This window comes from Impatiens glandulifera, chromosome 6, assembly GCF_907164915.1.
Source record: "Impatiens glandulifera chromosome 6, dImpGla2.1, whole genome shotgun sequence".
In the NCBI taxonomy this organism is placed as follows: domain Eukaryota; kingdom Viridiplantae; phylum Streptophyta; class Magnoliopsida; order Ericales; family Balsaminaceae; genus Impatiens; species Impatiens glandulifera.
This window is the reverse complement of record NC_061867.1, coordinates 49,607,208-49,630,083: the sequence shown is the minus strand read 5'-3', so window position 1 is coordinate 49,630,083 and position 22,876 is coordinate 49,607,208. Positions and strand designations below refer to the sequence as shown.

The following is a 22,876-nucleotide window of genomic DNA, read 5'->3' as shown; positions in this document are numbered from 1 at the left end:
TGAGTGTTGTTCTTCTCATACAGCTCACTCAAAATAGTCCACACTTTATGAGCATTAACCTCAGTAGCCACATGTTGATACACACTGTTGTCAACCCATTGCCTGATTTTACCAACTGCCTTTCTGTTCAGCTTCTTCCAATCTCCATCTGTCATAGCCTCTGGTTTGCCTTTATCACCCAAAATAGTGTCTTCATAATCATAATTACACAATAAGTCCTCCATCCGTGACTTCCAGATTGTGTAATTGGTAGCTGTGAGTTTGATCATCGTTCCATTACTGCTCAACGATTCTTCCATTTGAATTATACAAGAATCACCACCAAACGAACTCAGCTCTGATACCACTTGTTGGAGAAATTGAATAATAGCACCTGTTTAGCAATTCAGAAATAAACAAGCTACAACAAGGCCTAACAATTCTTTTTCCCTTTTGTGTAATCAAATAGGCAGCCAAAACAATTGAGCATCAAACAATCAAAAACAGATAGTAGGACAGCAAGATTTTACGTGGAAAACCCAAATTATGTAAAAACCACGGGACACTTCGGCCACTTAAATCATCCACTATATCAAATGGGTATACAATGTAGTTCAATACAAGCCTAGAGGTAATCTAACAAAAGTTATCAATTGACCTCATCCTAACTTGTCATTCACATACATTATCATCATCATTAAAGATGGCTAACCAAATGGAGAAGAGATAAAGGAAATCAGAAGAAGAACCTGCTACTTCAATGGAGGAATTGCTGCTTCAATGGAGGAAGAACTGCTGGAAGAGAGAGAGAAAAACCAATCTAAAACTGCTGTGTTTTTTTTTCCTTAATTAAATATGCCCTAATGGGCTTTATTAATTTGTTAGGCCCAGCTGCTAAATGAGCTGACCCAACAATACATCATGCAACTTCATCTGCCCGAGGGTGCTCGATTCCCTCATCACCATGGTCTTGATATCCCAAGTGCTTGGCAGAGATCTTAAGAATTTAATGATTACTTCTCGGTTGTCATACTTCTTTCCGAGTGTTTGAAGCTCGTTGACTACACTGGTGAACCGGTTGCTGAATTCCTTCATGTTTTCCCCCGGTTTCATCCTGATGTTTTTATATTTCTGTGTAGCTACCAAGATTTTGTTCTCCTTAGTTCTTTCGTTTCCCTCATGGATCTGAATGATCGTTTCTCAGGCTTCCTTTGCATTTTCACACTCTGATATTTTGTTCAAGGTGTTGTCGTCTATAGCCTTGTAGATGTACCTCATACAATGGTTGTCCAGGTTACTCCGTCTTCGATCTTTATTTGTCCATTGGTCTGCCTCCTTGTTGATCTTGATCGACCCCTCTTTCAGAACTCGGCTCATCTCATCATCTAACGTAATCAGATGTAGATACATCTGTTTCTTCCAACTGCTAAACGCTTCGCTGTTTAGCATTGGCGGCTTGTCGCTGTGGGTCATGCTTCCCATCTTCTTTGGTTGCTTGAGTGCTAAGAACCTGGCTCTGATACCACTTGTTAGGATCGGGGACGCCCTTGGAGGACCGGGGTGTTTCCGGTTTTAAGAAGGGTGGCCGCTTACACAACACACAACACTTTGGTGATAGTCCGGTTAGAGACTATAACCGTTCTCAGCACTACGCAAACTGTCACAGACTTTTGAACCGGGTTCAAGGGCGGAAATGTCTGTTTCAGTCTGAAGCAACGTATGCGACTTAGATGATGTTTTAGAAGGAGTCGGTTTTATGGATATGAGTGGACCGGTTTGCGGAGTACAATTGGTTTGAGGTTAGATAAGTAAGTAATGAAGGCAAAAGAAAGAACACGAGACAAGGATTTCTTATGGATGTTCGGAGCAAACCCTCCTACGTCACCCCTTCTTCTCAGGTTATGAGAAGGATCTCCACTAACTTTTGTAGTTACAATAACACTGTCGGTCGAGCCCAACTTCGCTACTCGCCGGTTACACCAACTCACTCTTTGATGTAATACAATAACTCAACGCAATACAATACACAAAGCTTCCGGTTTATAACACACCGGTTTTGGATCGTAACAGTTTATCTCTCTAACTTGTCGCTTTTCTTAGAAAGATGTTATTCGCTTAAAAAATTTACTTCACTTGTACTGCATTAAATGAGGATGCTTCATCTTCCTTTTATAATAGATGATATCCAACGGTTATTTTCTTCTCTCTCCTCTGGATTGGTTGATCATTATCACGCCTGTGCAGAGAGGTTGCTTGCACGTTTCATCTTCCTCAACACTTGGCAGTCATGCAGACAGCTCTGAGTGTATGATGACGTAATCGGTTTTCAGATTTGGACACGTGTTGGGCATGCTCTTCAGGTTGTCAACTTCGGATCAGTAGAGCATCATTGCTTTCCTCGCATGCTTCCGATCGGATCTGATCTTCTTTTATTATTTCGAGACACGTCTATTTCGTCATGTTACGTCACTCTTGAAGTTTGAATTTTTCGGTTCTGTCTTTTGTGTAGTATGATCCGGCTGGTATGTGAACTTTTGTCTTTGCTGACCGGTCGCTTGAGAGAGTGAAAACCGGTTCCTCTGATCTTTGACTTGATCACTTGGAGTAGGTTTCTTTGAAGTATTTCAGCAACCGGTTTATGATACCCCAACCGGTTCATACGGTTTTGATCTGTATCTGCACATGAAAGTTAGCAACTGTTTAGTTTTTCTGGCCGGTTCCAAAATTAACATTACTTAATTTTTCTTATCAATTTCTCCCTTTTTGATTATTTAGAATAAATATTCAAAACTCGTAATGTGTGGCCGGTTTGAAAATTAACTTTCTTAATTTTTTTATCAATTTTCCCTTTTTGATTATTTAAAATAAATATTCAAAACTCGTAATGTGTGCCCGGTTTAAAAATTAACTTTTTTAATTTTTCTTATCACAATTTCATTCAAAACACTCTTGGAGAGAAAACTTTTGATCTCTTAAGTCAACTATTTTTACCATACTAATTTGATTAAAAAAAAGTGGATAGAAATTTTTTAAATTTTTTTTTTTTGTAAAATTATGTTATTGAGAATTGTTTGATAATTATTTTTTTACTTATTATTATTTTTTTTTGTCAAATATAATTTATTTTAATATAAAGAAAAAATAAATCATGTATCAAATAAGTAAATATTATTTTTTATTAAAAACATATATAATAAAATAAAATAAAGAGAAATATATCACATTGGGCCGAGATAATGGATAACATTTTTTTCACAACCCTAATTTTAAAACCAAATCTATATAATTTCTTCTCGGTGTATCCGTCCGACACAAAAATGACCATGGAAGAACAAACTATAGACGGTTTGACAGAAGACCTGTTTCTTCAGTGTCTTGCTCGCCTTCACTACAAGGACATACTTTCCGCATCGTGGGTATGTCGTAAATGGCGTCGTCTTCTACAAACTCGTCATTTTTACAGCATCAAGAAACAACTGGGATATACGAATCAACTCGCTTGCTTTCTTCAGCCTTCTTCATCTCCGCCACCCGGTTCTGATCCAGCCTTCAATTTTGTTATCAACCTGTTAGACCCGATGAGTCGGGAGTGGAACCGACTTCTCCCGATCCCTAATTTCGTAAATAGGTTTTCTGTGTCAACTAAGATTGCTAGCGCTGACGGAAAACTCGTTGTGATTAGCAATGTTCGTGACTTGAAAACTTCCTTGTTCGTGTGGGACTTTGTGACTCAGCGATGGTGGAAAGGCAAGGACTTGCCGTCAATTTTGCAATTCTCCTTCGTGGTGGGTGTTGATAGTCATATATTCATCGGAGATTACAAAGGTAATGAATTCAACTCGGTTTGGGCGTATGATATGATGATGGACGAGTGGACCGAGTTGCCTCAGATGAGTCAAAAGCTAAGTCAGTGTCATGAGTTGAAGGTAATTGGAGACGAATTATGGGTTTTAAATTGTTGCAACACAAAACACATTGAAAGTGAACATAGTGCAGAGGTATACCATTTTCAAACTGGAAAATGGAGACTAGTTGAATGGGATTTGGAACAAACTAATGACTCTTCGTGTCCTCGTTGCTGCACTTCGTTTGAATTGGATGAGTCGCTGAAGAAGTTACCAGAGTTGAACTCGAAGTTTATAGTACACTTTTCTCGACTCCAGTTGGGTGCACAAAGTTTAGTAATGGTCCAGGTCGTTGATAGAAGCAGTTTTTGTTGTGAACAATTATTTTTTATGCGGTCTCAAGATGGTAATTTTGAAAGAATATGTCCTGTTAGTTCCGAGTTTGCTGGATTTGTTGGATCAAGTTGTTGTGTAGAATTCTAAATTGCATATTTTTCTTGTTAACATCGAATACACTTTGGTATTTCATATTATAGTTTTGAGTTTTAATTTCATTCCATTGATTGTCTAAATAAATGTTGGGAATGATGAAATGTAGCTAGTTAGAAGTTGGATTTGAATGAGATAGAATTGAGGAGTGATCAAACTTAGTGTTGTCCAATCAAATTAGTTGGTTCTGTTGAGTATTTTCTACACATTGGATTAGTATTATTGTGCTACCACTTGTTAGTCATATATCTCCACTAACATTTTGAAAATCGTCTTTGTAATCAGATACCTAGGTTATTGAAAACATCTTCTTCTTTGAATCTTTGATTTAAAATCATGATCTAAATTTTTAATTTGATCCATTTATCTCCATTTTGATATAATATAAGATTTGTGTATAGAACCCTAGAACAATAGTAAATCGGAGAGTGATATATTGAAATGAATAATAAATTACTTGGTGCTCAATTTGTGGTGTTCAATTTGTGACATTTTGAAAATATATAGTAATCAGTTATCACTTATTGACAAATATTTGATGAAACACAGATGTGGTGGGATAGTGTTGTTATTTAAACAGTTAACATTTTTTAATACATCTAATTAGGAAAATTGGATCAAATGACCTTCACAATAGGGTGAAATTCGAAAAAGCCACGTTTGATAAACCTTGTAAAAAGGGCCTTTTCGTCATGTGAAATATCGTTTTTGCCCCCGATAACACATTTATCGCTGATATGCGAACATTACATATACAAGAATTATGTAATGTTCGCACGTCATCATACGAGCATTACATGATTCTCGCATCTGTAATGCTCGCACATCATCATACGAGCATTACATGATTCTCGCACATATGTAATGCTCGTACATCAGAGTATATAAATAGATGGTCTCATTATTAAGATCAGTTTAGAGTTTGGGTTTGAGTTTAGGATTGTGTAATGTTCTTAATTTTCCGTCGTTTATGGTGTAAAGCTTCTTATGGTGTCTCGTTCTTCATTTGTTTTCAAATTTCCATTGTCTCCTCTCTCTAACTTCACTGAAATTGCAACATTAGATTCATCGCCGATCCTCACGGTTTGTTTCTTTCTTATTCAAATTTATAAATTCCTTTCAGAATCTTAGTAATCTACATAAACAAAGAAACAAATTATTAACCTACCTTTAATCTTGACTTTCCTTACTAAAGTATCCTGTTGGGTTTTGCAACAACAAAACTACGAATCTTTTTAGAAATCAAACCTGTAATAAACTAGTTTCCAAATTGTTTATGACGACAAACAGATTACCAAGAACTGAAATAACACAAAGCAATAACAACGCAATATACGTGGTTCGGTCAAAATCGACCTACGTCCACGGGAGGGATAAATTTCACTAAATCAAAGAAATGTCAATAGTAGAAATTATATGCCCTGCTCTTAAATTAAAGAAGTGATTACACTAGGAATGATTAGAATCCTCCACAATCAAAAGCTCCCCCAACCTCTCACTCTGGATCAGCCAAAGAACAAGAACAAGTAGAAAAAATCATAAATCTGTTCACTCTCTCTCAACTTTACTGTATTATGAGAAAATATACCCAAAAAAAGTATTTATACTCTAACCCGTTTTCATAACAGAAAACCCTGACCCGTTTACCCAGAATTTAAAACTCTCCCGCAATGGCAAGGAACACCTCAACAATTCTCCCCCTTCCGAGCCATGGGAGAATGTTTCTATAAACATTCATCATCGTGATGCTCCTGCCTGAACCATTCCGGCTTTGGCACAACATATCTCATGTTTGACTCTTTGCAAGCTATTTGTCATCATATCTGACCCGTTCTCATCTGTATGCACTTTCTTTAAGTATAACTCCTTTCTTCTCGAGCACTTCACGGATTCAATGGTACCTTCTTTGGATGTGTTTTGAACGTGAATGGAAACTTGAATTTTTGCTCACATGTATAGCACTTTATGAGTTACTAAACACCACAAACTTGTTTTGTATAATGCTTATTTCTTTCAACATTGGTTGATTTACCTATGACTCCCATAGATCCTATAACTTAGCACATGTATAAAACGTGACAATATGGGACTAGAGTGACATAATAAAAATCAACATTGATTTGCGTGCCAAACATCGTTACAAAATAAGATATTATTTTAAAAGATTTTGATAATATATGACACTTTTTAAAAGTAATCGTATACAAACGATTTAATAATCTGGGGATTTGTTTTAATCAAATGACAATTTGAATTGATCCAACAATATTAATTCACAGAATTTTATTTTTAAAAGACCGAGTCGCCAATTGATTTTCTGAAAATCAATAAAAATGGTATACGTATAAAAACGTAGTTTACACCAGAGTTTCGTTTGGTTTGAAATTTAGTGATACTCAAGAAATGATTTTCGCGCTATGTCCTCCATACTTGTTCAAAACAGTCTCTACTTTATAAACTTGGCTTTTTAGAAAAATAGTTGTATCACGTTTGAGTGTTTAACCAATTATTCTTCTAGTCTTAATCATGTGTATAGGTTTTAGCATTATTGAAATATTGAAACAACAAATATTGAAATGTTGGTAAGGGTCGGAGAAGGGCAATCACTCATTCTTAAAACCAGCATTCTTAAGACCAAAGAGTCGGGCGGAAAAGGGAGGAAAGCTCTCCGTTCCTAGTTCTCCTATAGCTGGATCCTCCGGAACCACAAGGATCCTTAGTTAGAATGGTGGCTGAACCCCAACTGCTAGTGATGGGGCGGAGAAAAGAACTTCTCCCCGTTCCAAATAACACGAAAAGATGGAGAAGAGACACACATCATAATCAAGCGTACCAAACCAGACGGGGGCGGATTACACCAAGGATTAGAGAACACTCATTGATCCTTATGTAAGCTTTCTAGATCCGATTTTCTAAGCCTTAAACGAAAATTTCGAAAAATCCGAAGTTATTAAGCTTTAATGGCGGATTTCGATTTTTCTTGATATGAGGATTTTGTGTTGGTTGTTTGGCTTGGGATTTGGGAATGAGTTGAGGAAGCTATTTATAGCATTCCTAAGTCACTTCACGAAGCCTAGTGGCTTAAATCAACCAAAATCTATTTATGGTATTTTGGTTGTTCTTTAACCCATTTGTCGGAGTAGGCTGTGACGAAGCCTACAGGCATAGGGGAAATGACCACGATCTCAGCGTGATAATTTTGGCCTCTAAATGAGTTGATTTATTGGACGAACGAGGGAATTCCAAAAAAACAAAATCAACATGGTTGTTCAAGCTTATCCAAACGACGTCGTTTTGATGTTGGGACGCGTTCCGTTGGCATTTCGTCAGCGTTTGAGCCGTCCGTTAGCGTTCTAGCTATCGACCGTGTCTTGCTTGGCTGCTTCGCGTACGCGCTTTCTCGACTACAACCTGCTGTGTGGAAACACTTGGGCTGTTGGATGAGTTCCCAATGCTCATCTAAGGGTCCAATTTTCAGTTGTAGCTTATTTTCTCAATTTTGACTACACCTGATTACTAATATATATTACTAATATATATATATATATATATATATATATATATATATATATATATATATATTACTATAATATATATATATATATATTTAAAATCTTAAGGTTTGTTTAAAATTAATTTTTCTTTCACCTTAGCCTTAAATTTGATTTTTTAAAATATTAAAATAAATGTAGAAAATATTTTACCAATTTATATTATTATTTTTTTATTTTTTTTTATATTTTTAAGATTTAAATAAATAATTCTTTTAGGTGAATTGGATACAAAATTCACTCTAAATTATTTAATTTTTCTAAAATTATTTTGGGATAATATGGGTATAACATTTATCTTAAATAATTTATTTTTTATTTCGGCCTTAACTCTTAATTAATTTGATTAATTAACACATTAATTAATCAAAATTAATTATTTTAAATAGGTTTTTGGCGATAGAGTTAATTATTTTGATCTTATTTGTTTCAAAATAATTATATTAATTTTATAAATTGGAGTGTTGATTTTTAGTGTTTACAAGAACATTGTCTTATTTATTTTTCATATTAAAAAGGAAAATTAATTTTTTTCTTCTTATTTTTATTTTATATCTTAAAGATAGATGCCTTAGTGTATGAAAAATGATTTTATTTTATTAGAAAATCACTTATCTTAGATGGTTTTCTTTTCCTTCATTTTTTTTCTTTCATAATATTTTTAGGTGCTCTGAGTGTAAATTTGGTATTTTATTCTTGTGATGTTATTATCATCATTTTTTAAAATTATGTTTGTTGATGTAAATATTCTCAATAGAAATGTTGTTAATGCATGCATAAATAGGTCCGTGCAAAAAAAACCGAAAAATCGTTAATCGAACTGCATGATAGTTTACTGGTTTCATTTTATCGATTTCTTGGTTAAACGGTTCTAGTGATTTCGGTTAACCGATTTTTTACCAATTAAATAGTTCGGTTTTCATTTGAAGTTATATAAATTTTGTTTGAAAACGTTTTTAACAAACATGATTGATTTTTATAAAATATATAAAAATAATAATTTTATCATAGAACTGCTTTTTTTTTTAAATATTATATTTGTATCCGACAAAACATTAATAATAATGAAAAAATATTTGGAGTAAAACGGTGTGACGATTGTAAAACCTTATCGAATTCAATACGCTCAATTCACATAATAAGAAAGTTAATCATATGATTGTTGACTTTTAAAATTTTCTCAGTATGAAAAAAATATAAACATATGTATAATTAATTGCATATATAGGTACCTAGCTATGGAAGAAATGTATGGTATTTTTTTTCTCTTTTATATACGAAAATTAAGTTTGCAGATCTAAATAATTCGTAATCTAAATATGATAAAAATCGATTCAAGTATTCATTTACTTTCACTCAAGGGTTCATGTGTATTGTAACCCTATTATTCAGCCAATTAATTAAAGATGGTTTAATTAAGAATAATTTAAAAATTAATTTTTTTAAGGGGTGATTATAATGAATTACATGATGCAATGCTTCATAAATTAGATTTCGAAATCTTGAAAGCTGAAATTTAAATCTTAAATTAAGATTGAAATGAACACATTGGGGTTGAGAAATCATAGATGAAGTTTGAATTTAAAATAATATTGAAATGAAAAGATTATTTGAGTTGTCTATAATATATATTTGATTTTGAATCATTATAAATAAGTTTAGTTTTGATAAAATTATTAGGCTCATTCAAAATATTGTGGTGTTAAATCTAATTAAAACAATTTCATTATATACTTATAAAGATTTATATATAATTGATGTCATGATTAATTTTAGAATTTTTTTAATTTAAGTACGAGAATTTTACTTTTATTCGGTATAAATGTGATTGTATTAAATGATTTTTTTTTATTTTTAAATTAGGAAGAAATAGCAGGTCCTATTCCGGTTAATCAATAGTCAAGCATCAAGCCGAGCCGTAACCTATTTCATACGAAAGAACTATTTCCGTAGCTTTCTTTCCTGACACCGAAGTTGCTAGACTTTTCTCTAATGTGTTCTCTGTCTTTCAGCCCTAAACCAGTAAGAGCCTTGTAACTAACCCAAATCCCGGTCTTTCATTCAAGTGTGTCAAATCAGATCCCGTAAAAGGAAGAAGGTCTTAGGAAATCCCCTATTTCGCGTGTTCACGAATAGGCTACAAGTAGCTGTCGGCCGTTCTGTTCTATCATTCCATGACTTCGTACCTCCCGTCTTGTTGGATCCTATACCTGCTCATCACTGTGTCATCCTACAATTTAACCGATTAACGGCCAGTTAATCGGTTCTAGTTAAGTTTGACTTACCTCTTATTTTACAAACTGATCGGTACTAGTATCGATTTTACCAGTTTTGATTATACTAGTTACGATCGGTTAACCAGGTTTAATAGAGAACGGATCATTTATTTTTAAAATAAAGCATTAAATTTATTAAATAATTGTTTTCCAAAATCTTTATTTGCGCCAAGTCATATATTATTCTCTATTTTTTTCTATATTATAATATATTATATTATTATTATTATATAATATATTATATTATAATATATTTTATATATATATATATATTTAAAAATATTTTATAATATAATATATTCTAACATCATAATATATTTGTAAAGTCTATATTTCTAAAATTTTTTTCTCTTTAGTCAACTTTTTTCAGACTAATTTAATTAAATAAGAAGTGGATGGATTTTTTCTTTCTTTTTAAATTATGTTATTGAAAATTATTTGTTTGTTTTTGTTTTTGTCAAATATAATTTATTTTAATATTTGAAAAAATAAATCATGTATCAAATAAATAAATATTATTTTTAATAAAAATATTATAATAAAATAAAATAAAATAAAGGCAATTATATCACATATGTGTAACATATTTTCACAAGCCTAATTTTAAAACCAAATTTTTATAATTTCTTCTCACTGACATTAAGTACGAAATTACCATGGAAGAACAAACTATAGATAGTTTGACAGAAGACCTGGTTCTTCAGTGTCTTGCTCGCCTTCACTACAAGGACATAATTTCTGCATCGTGGGTCTGTCGTAAATGGCGTCGTCTTCTACAAACTCGTCATTTTTACAGGATCAGGAAACAACTGGGATATACGAATCAACTCGTTTGCTTTCTTCAGCATCCTCGTTCTCCGCCACCCGGTTCTAAGTCAGTCTTCAATTTTGTTATCAACGTGTTAGACCCGATTAGTCGTGAGTGGAACCGACTTCCCCCTGTCCCTATTTTCATAAATGGGTTTTCTGTGTCAACTCAGATTGCTAGCTCTGACGGAAAACTCGTTGTGATTTGCGATGGTCATGATGACCTTGCGACTTCCTTGTTCGTCTGGGACTTTGTGACTCAGCGATGGTGGAAAGGCAAGGACTTGCGGTCAGTTTGGCCATTCTTCTTCGTGGTGGGTTTTGATAGTCAGATATTCATCGGAGTGTACAAAGGTAATAAATCCAACTCGATTTGGGCGTATGATATGAGGAAGGACGAGTGGACCGAGTTGCCTCAGTTTAGTCAAAAGCTAAGTCAGTTCCCTGAGCTGCAAATAATTGGAGACGAATTATGGGTTTTAAATGGTTGCATGATAAAACATATTTTCTTGTATGAACATACTGCAGCGGTATACCATCCTCAGACTGGAAAATGGAGACTAGTTGAATGGGATTTGGAACAAACTAATGACTCTTCGTGTCCTAATTGCTGCACTACTTTTGAATTGGATGAGTCTCTGAAGGAGTTACCAGAGTTCAACTCGAAGTTCATAGCACAATTTTCTCGACTCCAATTGGGTGCACAAAGTTTAGTAATGGTCAAGGCCATCCATAGAAGCAGTTATTGTTGGGAACAATTATTTTTTATGCGGTCTCAAGATGGTAATTTTGAAAGAATACAGCCTGTTAGTTCCGAGTTTGCTGGCTTTGTTGGATCAAGTTGTTGTGTAGAATTCTAAATTGTATCTTTTTCTTGTTAACTTTGAATACACTTTGGTATTTCGTATTATAGTTTTGAGTTTTGATTTCATTCCATTGATTGTCTAAATAAATGTTGGGAATGATGAAATGTTGCTAGTTAGAAGTTGGATTTGAATGAGTTAGAATTGAGGAGTGATCAAACTTATTGTTGCTCCAATAAAATTAGTTGGTTCTATTGAGTATTTTCTCCACATTGGATCAGTATTATTGTGCTACCTTTGTCATATATCTCCACTAACATTTTGAAAATCGTCTTTGTTTGAATCTACTTGAATCAGATGTTAGATTTATTGGACTAATATATATAAATAATGTGTTTGGGCTATTGTCTATTCAGAACCCAATTGATAAAGTGATCCACTAAAGTATTTTGGTTATTGGGCTAAGTCATGTTTGGTTATTAGTATGGTACGATTTATTATGTGTAGAAACCGTCAATTTATTTATTATTTATGATGGTTAAATAATAAATAAATAAATATAAAAGGGTTGTGGTTCCCCGATTCACAAGTAGCCAGTTTTCATTTTCTCATTAACCTCCATCGTAAGAGAGAAGAAGGGAGAAAACCGCTTGTAGAATTGGAAGAGCAAACCCAAACTCAAAGATCTTAATCATGAATTCAGGTACGCTTCCGCTTGTTTAATCAACTTATGGACATAGAGAAATTTATGTATTAGGATTGTGATTCATCAATGTTAGATATTATCGATCTATAAGATTATAGATTAAAGCCTGAAAGAAAAGAAATCTAATATGTATTTGTTTAGAATCATGAATTTAGGACTAAAGAAAATTCCTACATCAGATACCTAGGGTTATTGAGAACATCTTCTTCTTTGAATCTTTGATTTAAAATTATGATCTAAATTTTTAATTGGATCCATTTATCTCCATTTTGATATAATATAAGATTTGTGTATAGAACCCTAGAACAATAGGAAATCGGAGAGTGATATATTGAAATGAATAATAAATTATTTGGTGTTCAATTGGTGACAATGAAAATATATAGTTATCAGTTATCACTTTATTGACAAATATTGAATGAAAAACAGATGTGGTGAGATAGTGTTTGTTATTTAAGATAGAGTTACATTTTTCTAATACATCTAGTTATCTATTAAGTTTAACTAATTTAAAACTTAATCACTAATTTTCTTACTAAATCAAGTTTTCAAATTATTTATATATTTGAGTAATGATATAATTGAAAAGAGAATATATGTCATGATCTATGTGGAGATTCATATATCAGAGTGCATTAATTTATATCATCATATTAATGAGTTCAAGTATAAAAATATGCAATAAAAAGAATATTAAATATGATATATGGAGTGATTTGTCTTGATTCAAAATTCTAATTTTAAGTTCTAACCAAATTCTTGAATTCTCTGTTCAATTGGGCACACTTATATTTAAAAAAGTATATCAATTAAAAAAAATTCTAAATAAAAAGTTTAATTACACTACATTTATTGAATTACTTGGTGAGATATATATGAGATATTGTTTTGAAACATAACTTAATAAAACAATTACTTTCAAAATAGTCATAACTTTTCCTTCTACTTAAGTATTTTAAGTAGAATCGAACACGTGATATTTAGTCTTTTAAGAATTTCTTCTATAGAGTGCGACTAATTCTTACGGGTTAAGCATATAGCTCGCAAACACACTTAACCATTTAACTAGGCAACGGAACTTGTCGTCTGATGAGCTCGAACATAGGACCTCAGGAGGTTGAGGATATCAACTCCATGTTGACGCTAGGCTAGAAGAGGGATATAACGTAGTTGGATAGAGAAAAAGAGAAGAAATAGAAGAATAAAAAGAATAAATTTTAAGTGAGATCAACAAGAATGAATTAATCATGAAGATAGAAAAAACCCTTCCCCTTTCAGTCTTTCATTCATTCAAACTTTTATTAATGGATAGATCCAACGTGTTTAACCTGTGTAACTGTGTTTATACTTGATCCAGGTATAGCTATCTTGCAAGACCTGACAATCTCATAATAAATATTATTATATATGTAGGAAGAGTTAGAGGAATAAAAAGAATGAAGTATTATGATTGAAGAGATTTTAGTAGAAGAAGAACCATAATTAAGTTAGAGAGAAATTGGGTTTTAGATGAAATGAGAATTAGTAAAAAGTAGTAGATCTTAAAGGGCTGCCTCTCTTTTATATAGGTTAAAAATATTACATTGGTTCCTATTGTTTTAGCTAATGTATAAATTAAATATTTAGTTAATATCCTGCTTTATAACTTAGCAACAAACATAATAATGTCAATGTATAAATTATAGTTAAACATAATTCAATTATAGATTCAATAACATATATAGGCATACCTAATTATGTAAACAGAAATCATACATTTAGCACTCCCCCTTCAAATTTGAGGTTTAACCTGGACAACAACATTTAAAATCGAACAGGATCAAAGGCCTTTGTAAAGAAATCAGCATAATAAATGTGTCTTGGTACAATAAAACCTTCTTTGAATTTATCCCTTGTAATGTGACAGTCAATTTCTGAATGTTTTGTTCTTTCATGAAAAACAAGATTTTGGGAATACTGTAAAATATCTTTCCATTAGTATGGCCTTAGAATGGTCCTGAAATTCTGCTCTTGGTTATCACATCACATTGTAATTGACAGTTTAATAATTTCTTTCAAATCAACCATGATATATAAAATCTAAACAAGCTCACATACCGAAGAAGCTAAGTTGTGATACTCTAAGAACTTGACTTTGAAACAGTAGTTTGTTTTTTGGTTTTCAATGAGACGATTGAATCACCCAGCTTTATGCAAAATTCTATCAAAGACTTGCGATTATCTGAGCAATTTGCCCAATCGACATCTGAAAAAAACTCAATAATTTTGTTAGCTTTAATTGTATGATTAAAAAATCCCAACAAAATGTTACCTTTAAGATATTTTAAAACCCTTAATACTGAATTCCAATGTAATACATTCGGTTGATGCATGTATTGACTCAATTGTTGGACACTAAAGGAAATATCCGGTCTAGTGAAGTTAAGGTATATAAGTCGACCGATGAACCTTCTGAATTTCTCAGGATCATATAACAAATCACGTCCCTTTTCTTCTAACTTGATTCCTTTCATCACTGGTAAACTTTCTGGTTTAGAAGAAATAAGTCATGTTTCACGAAATATATCCAAGATATATATTTGCGTTGATTCACATAAATTTCATCCTATTTTAAAAATTCCAAAAAAATAAACATTTCTTCAATATTTTTGTTTCCTCTAATTATATATGTATTGATGCTAACATATGCAGCACTGTCAAGTGTTTTTGATAATTAATTGATGATTTTCTGGTTGTATGAGTTTTATTGTTGACTTTTGAAATTAATTAGAATGAATATATATGTTTTATAAAACGACTTAATGAAAAAAAAACTACATTAATTTATGGATTAGAGAAAAACAAATATTTATTTTAATTTTAAAAAGAAATGGATACTGGACAAAATGAATTAAACCGCAATAAGCTTACAAACAATCTTTAAGAAATCTAGCTCGCCTTAATCATTGAAAATTTGGTGACTTCTTAAAAATTGATGGATCAATTTTGATATAATTCTCAATTTTCCGAATTTGTAGGTATTCTCTTCCACGTATGAATAAGGGCATGACCATCAATGACTATATCCCTCCACATTTGATCTTCATTATATCTTGTTCTTAAAAAGATTTGTATTTTTTTGGTCCACACAATCACACCAAAATACTATTTCATAACATTATTAAGAAACAAGTTGTTTTTGGCCTTTTCAAGCCCCAATACCTTGATATGAATCCAATCAATAAGAAAATTATGCAATCTCAAGTATTTAGTGAAATTCACCCAAAATACAATAATGAACCGGAATTCTCCAAGAATATGGACAATTGTGAAATATAAAGTTTGTTTTTATGTTTCATGGTTTATGATAATTGAAATTTGTAATTTATAATTATTTATAAAAATTAATATATTTAATTAAACATGCCAGATTTCATACAAAAATAATATGATATTCTAATATTATAAATATTTGAACAAATAATATTATACCAAAAAAACAAAAAAAAAAACAAAAACGCTTGACTAAATATTAAAACAATTTGCCAAATACTAAAAGTATCGCTATATATGCAAGGAAATAAATTTGAACCTTTTGTTGCACTTCATTAGTTGCTATATTAAATCCGATAAAACAATTATCGATCCATTTTTAATATAGCAAATGAACAGATGTATAATTAATTGCATATATATAGGTACCTAGTTATGGAAGTAATGTGTGCAACATATTTTTTTTTTTTTTTATTTTAGAACACTAAGTTTGCGGATCTAAATAATCTGTAATCAAAATATGATAAAAATCGATTCAAATACCCATTTAATCTCACATATATTTAGGGTTCAAATGTGTATGGTAACTTTATTATTCAGTCAAATTAATTAAAGAAAGCTTGATTAATGATAATTTGATCTTGAGCCTATTCAAAATTAGTGAGGTAAAAATTTATTGAGGTGTGATGATAATGAATTAGATGATGTAATGCTTTGTAGATTGAAATTGTGAAAGTTGAAAATTAAATCTTAAATTAAGATTGGAATTAACACAATGGATAGAAAAATTATAGAAGTTTGAAATTAAATATTTGATTTTGAAAAAATTTAAATGAGTTTAGTTTTAAAAAATTATTAGTTATTAACCGATCAGTATTAGTGTAGAGAATGAGAAACACCGATTTGTTATTAATCAATTGGTATATGGAACATCGAGAAACACCAATTCGTTATTAACCCATCGGTATTGAGAATGTCTAGAAACACCGATAACCAATCGATATAGGGAATTTAATTAAAATATATATTTTAATAAAATTACAAACCCTAAAATAGAAATATAATTAAATTATAAATAAAATATATGAAATTGAACTAAAATTAAACCATATTAAAAATCTTATAAAAATAATTGTTTAGTACTACACCAAAATTTAAATTCTAATTATACATAACAAAGGTACTTAAACAAACACAAAATAATAATCATAATTACCTTATTTAATCTGTGTCTTCTTCCCTAGAATCATCGTCGTCTTGTTATTGTTAGGGTTGCACGGGTGGAATTGTCATGGATGAACATTGGCCCGATGATTGACCGACATTAATAAATTGTGCAAATACTGTAGGATTCATTAATGAACTACCACACATAAACTGCGACATAAGACGCATCATCTCGGCCATCTCCTCCCTCACCATGTCTTCCATATATGCACGTTCTTTCCACTCCTCCCTCATCTTGTCTTCCATATTTGCCCGTTCTTTTCTCATCCTCTCTTCCAACGTCTTTTGTGAGTCACTCATTATGTCCTCTAAATCATCGAGCCTTCATTGCATTGTCAAATTATCTTGGAGGAGTTGTTTTTTGGACTGCTTTAGCCCTTAAACTTGGGAAGCTAAATCTGATCCCATCGCAAGAATTTTTTCCTTGTCTTGAAGGCCAAAATCTCCTTCAACCAAATTAACATTAAAAATGTCGGGACATTCAACTCGCATATGTCTCAGCTCATCCTACACTAAAATATGTTAATGCCAATAATTGATAAAATGTAAAGTAAACATATTTTATACTTAACACTTTCTCTGTTTCTCTAATACATTCGAATCAACAAATTTATCATTTTTGGTCCTAGTCTCCAAAAAGAAATCTTCATAACTTGGAGTTGTTTCTTCTAGCACTCACTAAGATTGAAAGTTCGATTTTAATTTATTTAAAAACAAAGTTAAAAATATAAGTCTTACAATTTCTCGCTACAGTTGTGTGAATGTTTTGCTACTAGACCGATGTACATATTTTTTCTATGCTGATAGTGCTTCTTTTATGCAATAAATATATATAATGTTAGATTAAAATTTTTATATTAAGTATAAAATTTAAAAGAAGAAACTTGAAATTTATCGATAAAATAATGGTTCTCAAGCAGCCACTCCCAATCTTTATGGGTCATTTCATTCGGCTTATTCTCCCTGATTGCATTCACATTTCCATTGTGAGACCTTATATTGTTGACATTTATTTCGTACTGCCAATCCTCTCACCTTATTTTCGTGTGTCTCAAAGTGTCGTCTCGATAACTCTCAATATTCTATCAAATTTATCCTAAAATATAAAAGATTTATAAGAAACAAATTATTAATTTCAAACGGAAATGTATATTAAAAACGATTAACTTACAATTACGGAATGACATAGATGATCTAAGATGGTGGGGGTGAGGTGGCGCCAATGGACTATGTAATGGGGGATAATAGTATTCTCTTGAATAGTGGCCCCCAAGTTTGAGTTATGTCGCTCAATTTTTGGGTTGACATTGTCCTCCAACTAGTCGGTTGGGGGAGTTTGTTGAGTTTTATCCTCTTAGTTGGAGACACCCAACTTGATGTGAACTTTATTTAGGCTTAGAGTATATATAATATGAAGGGAGATTATTTTTCATTCAGGTCAATTGAGTTTTGAGAACAACAAGAGAGAACAGAGCATAACCATATTCAAGAGCTTAAAGGTAATAGCTTGAGAAGATTTTCGTTTGCTCGAGTTTGCACCGTTTGACCAGCTTCAAACAATGATAGCTTGTTGGTCATTTCTGGGCTACGTTCTGAATGGTGAAGATCTGTTTTCTGAAGCTTCTAAGTTAGTTTCAAGAGAAAACTAGAATGCAAAATTGATAAGGTTAGTTGATCTTGTTTTTTCCGTTCTTTGTTGTTATTTACTAAGATTGTTGTGTGATATTGATGCATTTGATTAGACTCTAGTTTGGTTATATCTAGAGTAAACCCTTAATTATAATTTTGTTGATGATAGTGGATTGTTAAGTGGTTTGTTCAGGTCCCGTAATTTTTACTCTCAATTTGAAGAGAGATTTTTTCACGCTAAAATTGTCTTGCTTTGTTATTTCAATTTTTTTTTGTTTTAATCATCTTTTATACAAATTATTTTGAAAAATGTTATGTTTTTTAGAATACATCTTTCCATCACAAAATATGATAAAATTCTATCCAATTACCTATTTAATCTCACTCACATATATTAGAAATATTTTGAAACAATATAAATGAGTAGTTTTAATAAAATTCTAGGCTCATTCAAAATATTGAGGTGTTTATAAGGATTTATATATAATTGATGTCACGATTAGTTTGGAATTTTTTAAATAGTAAGTGCAAGTATTTTACTTTTATTCTATATAAATGATGTGATTGTATTAAATTAAAATTTTATGAATTATTTTTTAAAATTATAAAAAACTAGCCCAATATATCAATAATTTATTTTCTAAATTAAATATTAAATTTAGGAAAGGATTTTAAAAAAATCTTGTTTCTGCCGATATATTATTCTCATTTTGTCTATGTTATAATATATTATATTATTGTCCTAATATAATATATTATAATATATTTTATACATATATTTAGAAATATTTTATAATATAATACATATATTTAGAAATATTTTATAATATATTATATTATTATAATATTATAATATAGTTTAAGAGTCTCTATTTTTAAAACTAATAATTATATAAATTAATTTTTTTTAAATAATTCTATACAAATTATAATTTAAAATTTAAAAACAATTAATATATATATATATATATAAATTATTAAATATTATTTATAATATATCTAATATTTATAAAATTAACTAATATAAATTATAAATATATAATAAAGTTATTACTAATTACGGGTAAAAAAAAATAGTTTAACCGTAAACCGAATCGTTTAACCGATAAATTGATAAACTATCGGTTCGGGTTATTAGTTTGGCTCATGCATGCTTCTAAGATTCTATTTAAATCATTTTAAAATGGAATCAAATCTGTGACTATTTTTTTTTAAGTTAACTTTTTTTTAATATTTTTTATTAAATAAAGAGTGTATGAAAAAATATTTTTTTGATAATAATTTTAAATAATGTTATTGAAAAATTGTTTAATATTTTTGTTTTTGTCAAATATAATTTATTTTAATATTTGAAAAAATAAATCATGTATCAAATAAGTAAATATTATTTTTTATTAAAAAAATGAAATAAAATAAAATAAAATAAAATAAAATAAAATAAAGGCAAATACAACCTTCAAACCAAATTTATATGATCTTTCTTCTCCCCCTGTATCCATTACACACGAAATTACCATGGAAGAACAAACTATAGACGATTTGACAGAAGATCTGGTTCTTCAATGTCTTGTTCGGCTTCACTACAAGGACTTAATTTCCGCATCGTGGGTTTGTCGTAAATGGCGTCGTCTTCTACAATCTCGTCATTTTTACAGGATGAGGAAACAACTCGGATATACGAATCAACTCGCTTGCTTTCTTCAGCATCCTCTTCCTTCGCCACTGGGTTCTAATTCAGTCTTCAATTTTGCTATCAGCGTGTTAGACCCGATGAGTCTGGAGTGGAACCGACTTCCCTCGATCCCTAATGTCATACTTGGATTTTATGAGTCAATTCAGATTGCTAGCTCTAACGGAAAACTCGTCGTGATTAACCATGGTCGTGACCATAGGACTTCCTTGTTCGTGTGGGACTTTTTGACTCAGCGATGGTGGAAAGGCAAGGACTTGCCGTCAGTTTGGCCATTCTTCTTCCTGGTAGATTTTGATGGTCAGATATTTGTCGGAGTTTCCAATGGTAACAAATCCAACTCGGTTTGGGAGTATGATATGAGGAAGGACGAGTGGACCGAGTTGCCTCAGATGAGTCAAAAGCTAAGTCGGTGTCATGAGTTGAAGGTAATTGGAGACGAATTATGGGTTTTAAATTGTTGCAACACAAACCACATTGAAAATGAACATAGTGCAGAGGTATACCATTTTCAAACTGGAAAATGGAGACTAGTTGAATTGGATTTGGAACAAACTAATGACTCCTCGTGTCCTGATTGCTGCCATAAGTTTGAATTCCATGAGTTGCTGATGGAGTTGCCAGAGTTGAACTCGATTATCATAGCACACTTTTCTCGACTCCAATTGGGTGCACAAAGTTTAGTAATGGTCACGGTCACCACGGGTTTCGACAATGAAGGCAAATATTATTGGAAAGAAAGATGGGAAGGATTATTTTTTATGCGGTCTCAATATGGTAATTTTGAACAAATACATCCAATTAGTTCCGAGTTTGCTACACATGTTAGAACAAGTTGTTGTGTAGAGGTTTAAATTGTATTTTTTTTCTTGTTAACATTGAATATATTTTGCTATTTCAATTTCAGATTATAATTTGGAATTTGAATTTTATTTGATTGATTGTCTCTAGTTAAATGTCGGGAATGATGAAATGTTGCTAGTTAGAAGTTGAATTTGAATGGCTTATAGAATTGAGGGTGATCAAACCTAATGTTGCTCCAAGTTGTCTCTATTGTGTATTGTCTCATGATGATTGATTCCGACTTTTTGTGAAGAGTCTTTGTTTGAATCGTCTTGAATTAGATACATAGGGTTTGTTGAAAACCTATGACATATTGTATTTCTTCTTTGAATCTTTGATCTAACATTACCAATCTCTTTTACCCTCACTTTGACCCATCAACCCCCTCCCCCAATCGACTTCTCATTGTATGACCTTACTTACTTCGATGAACCAACCATATCTTATTCTATTTATCCACCCTAATTATACCTCTTATATTTTGACCTTAAACTTTCTCTTTGGTACATTACCAATCTATTTTATCCTCACTTTGGTCGACCAATCTCCAATCAACCTCTCATTGTATGGCATACTCACTTCGATTAACCAACCATCTCATTCCACAATTTTATCCACTAAAACTCAATCGACCTCTCATTTCAAGACTTTACTTTCACTTAAGTCAAACAACCCACTTCTCACATATTTTATAATAAACAATCTGACTTACTTAACCTTACTATGACTAACCAACCATTTCATTTCATATTTTTATTCACCTCAATTGACCTCTAATTTCGTGACCTTACACTTTCACTTTAGTCAAATCAACAAACTTTAAATAATCTCATCTCATATCTTGAATGTCATCTACCCAACCACTAATTTCATTGCATATTTTAATCATCCATTCCAATCGACCTCTAATCTCATGAATGTCATTTACCCACCCACCAATTTCATCACATATTTTACCATCAATATAATTTCACATTCAACCATCTCCTCACTTCGATAAACTAACATTCTTATTTCACATAAAGTATATTATTATAATTTCACTAATCAAGGATCTAAACTAATAAATAAAATAAACACATAAAGTATTAACATTAAAAAGTAAACTCGCCATTGACAATTATAATTAATTTATTGGAATTATGACTCACCTATTGATTGAATGATATATATATATAGAGAGAAAACTTTTTTAAAATGGAAGAAATATCAAAGTTAAATAAATAAATATTCAAAATAAGTTTAAAAAACTAATAATTTTTTTTTTATAGTGAATGCATTAAATAAATATTGATCCAATATCTCTAATAATGAAAAGATAGAAACTATTCTTACTATCAATTTTTGTTGAAGCCAAGTACATACGTGATAAAATATCTAACAATAAAGAAGAATTGACCAAAAATTAGATAAATACTCAATAGCCTAAAATAACTAATAAAAATAAATAAGTGAAATGTTTCTAATGCAAATGCATTAAATAAAAACTCGATCAATTATATTTAACAATGAAATGGTAGTTTTCCCAAAATAAAACAATGAGAAGGTAGACCAAGATTTCGACTATCTATTTTATTGAAGTCACAAAGATTGAATTAAATAATAAACTAATTGATTATTAATTTTTATTGAAACCACGGGGAATCAGACTAAATACTAAGCAAATAGAGGAACCCATTGGAGACGAAATAAATAATGAATTGTCATGCCGCCATCGTGGTCACCTATATTTTGTGTTTGTCCTCCTTTCATATGAGCAAGTGAGACAGTCACAATCGC

At 31.3% G+C, this 22,876-nt stretch overlaps 3 protein-coding genes across 3 annotated transcripts; all 3 read left to right on the top strand.

Annotated features, from left to right (window-relative positions):
* The first annotated feature begins 3,296 nt into the window (after nucleotides 1–3,296).
* On the top strand, nucleotides 3,297–4,307 carry LOC124943776 (F-box/kelch-repeat protein SKIP20-like). Its single transcript, XM_047484247.1, has one exon. It carries the CDS (start codon nucleotides 3,297–3,299, stop codon nucleotides 4,305–4,307), a length of 1,011 nt encoding a protein of 336 aa, XP_047340203.1.
* Nucleotides 4,308–10,796: 6,489 nt separating this feature from the next.
* On the top strand, nucleotides 10,797–11,807 carry LOC124943775 (F-box/kelch-repeat protein At1g15670-like). The gene has a single exon (XM_047484246.1). The coding sequence runs from the start codon at nucleotides 10,797–10,799 to the stop codon at nucleotides 11,805–11,807; it is 1,011 nt and encodes a 336-aa protein (XP_047340202.1).
* An 8,272-nt stretch (nucleotides 11,808–20,079) lies between these two features.
* On the top strand, nucleotides 20,080–21,108 carry LOC124943774 (F-box/kelch-repeat protein At1g15670-like). Its single transcript, XM_047484245.1, has one exon. It carries the CDS (start codon nucleotides 20,080–20,082, stop codon nucleotides 21,106–21,108), a length of 1,029 nt encoding a protein of 342 aa, XP_047340201.1.
* Nucleotides 21,109–22,876: the final 1,768 nt, after the last annotated feature.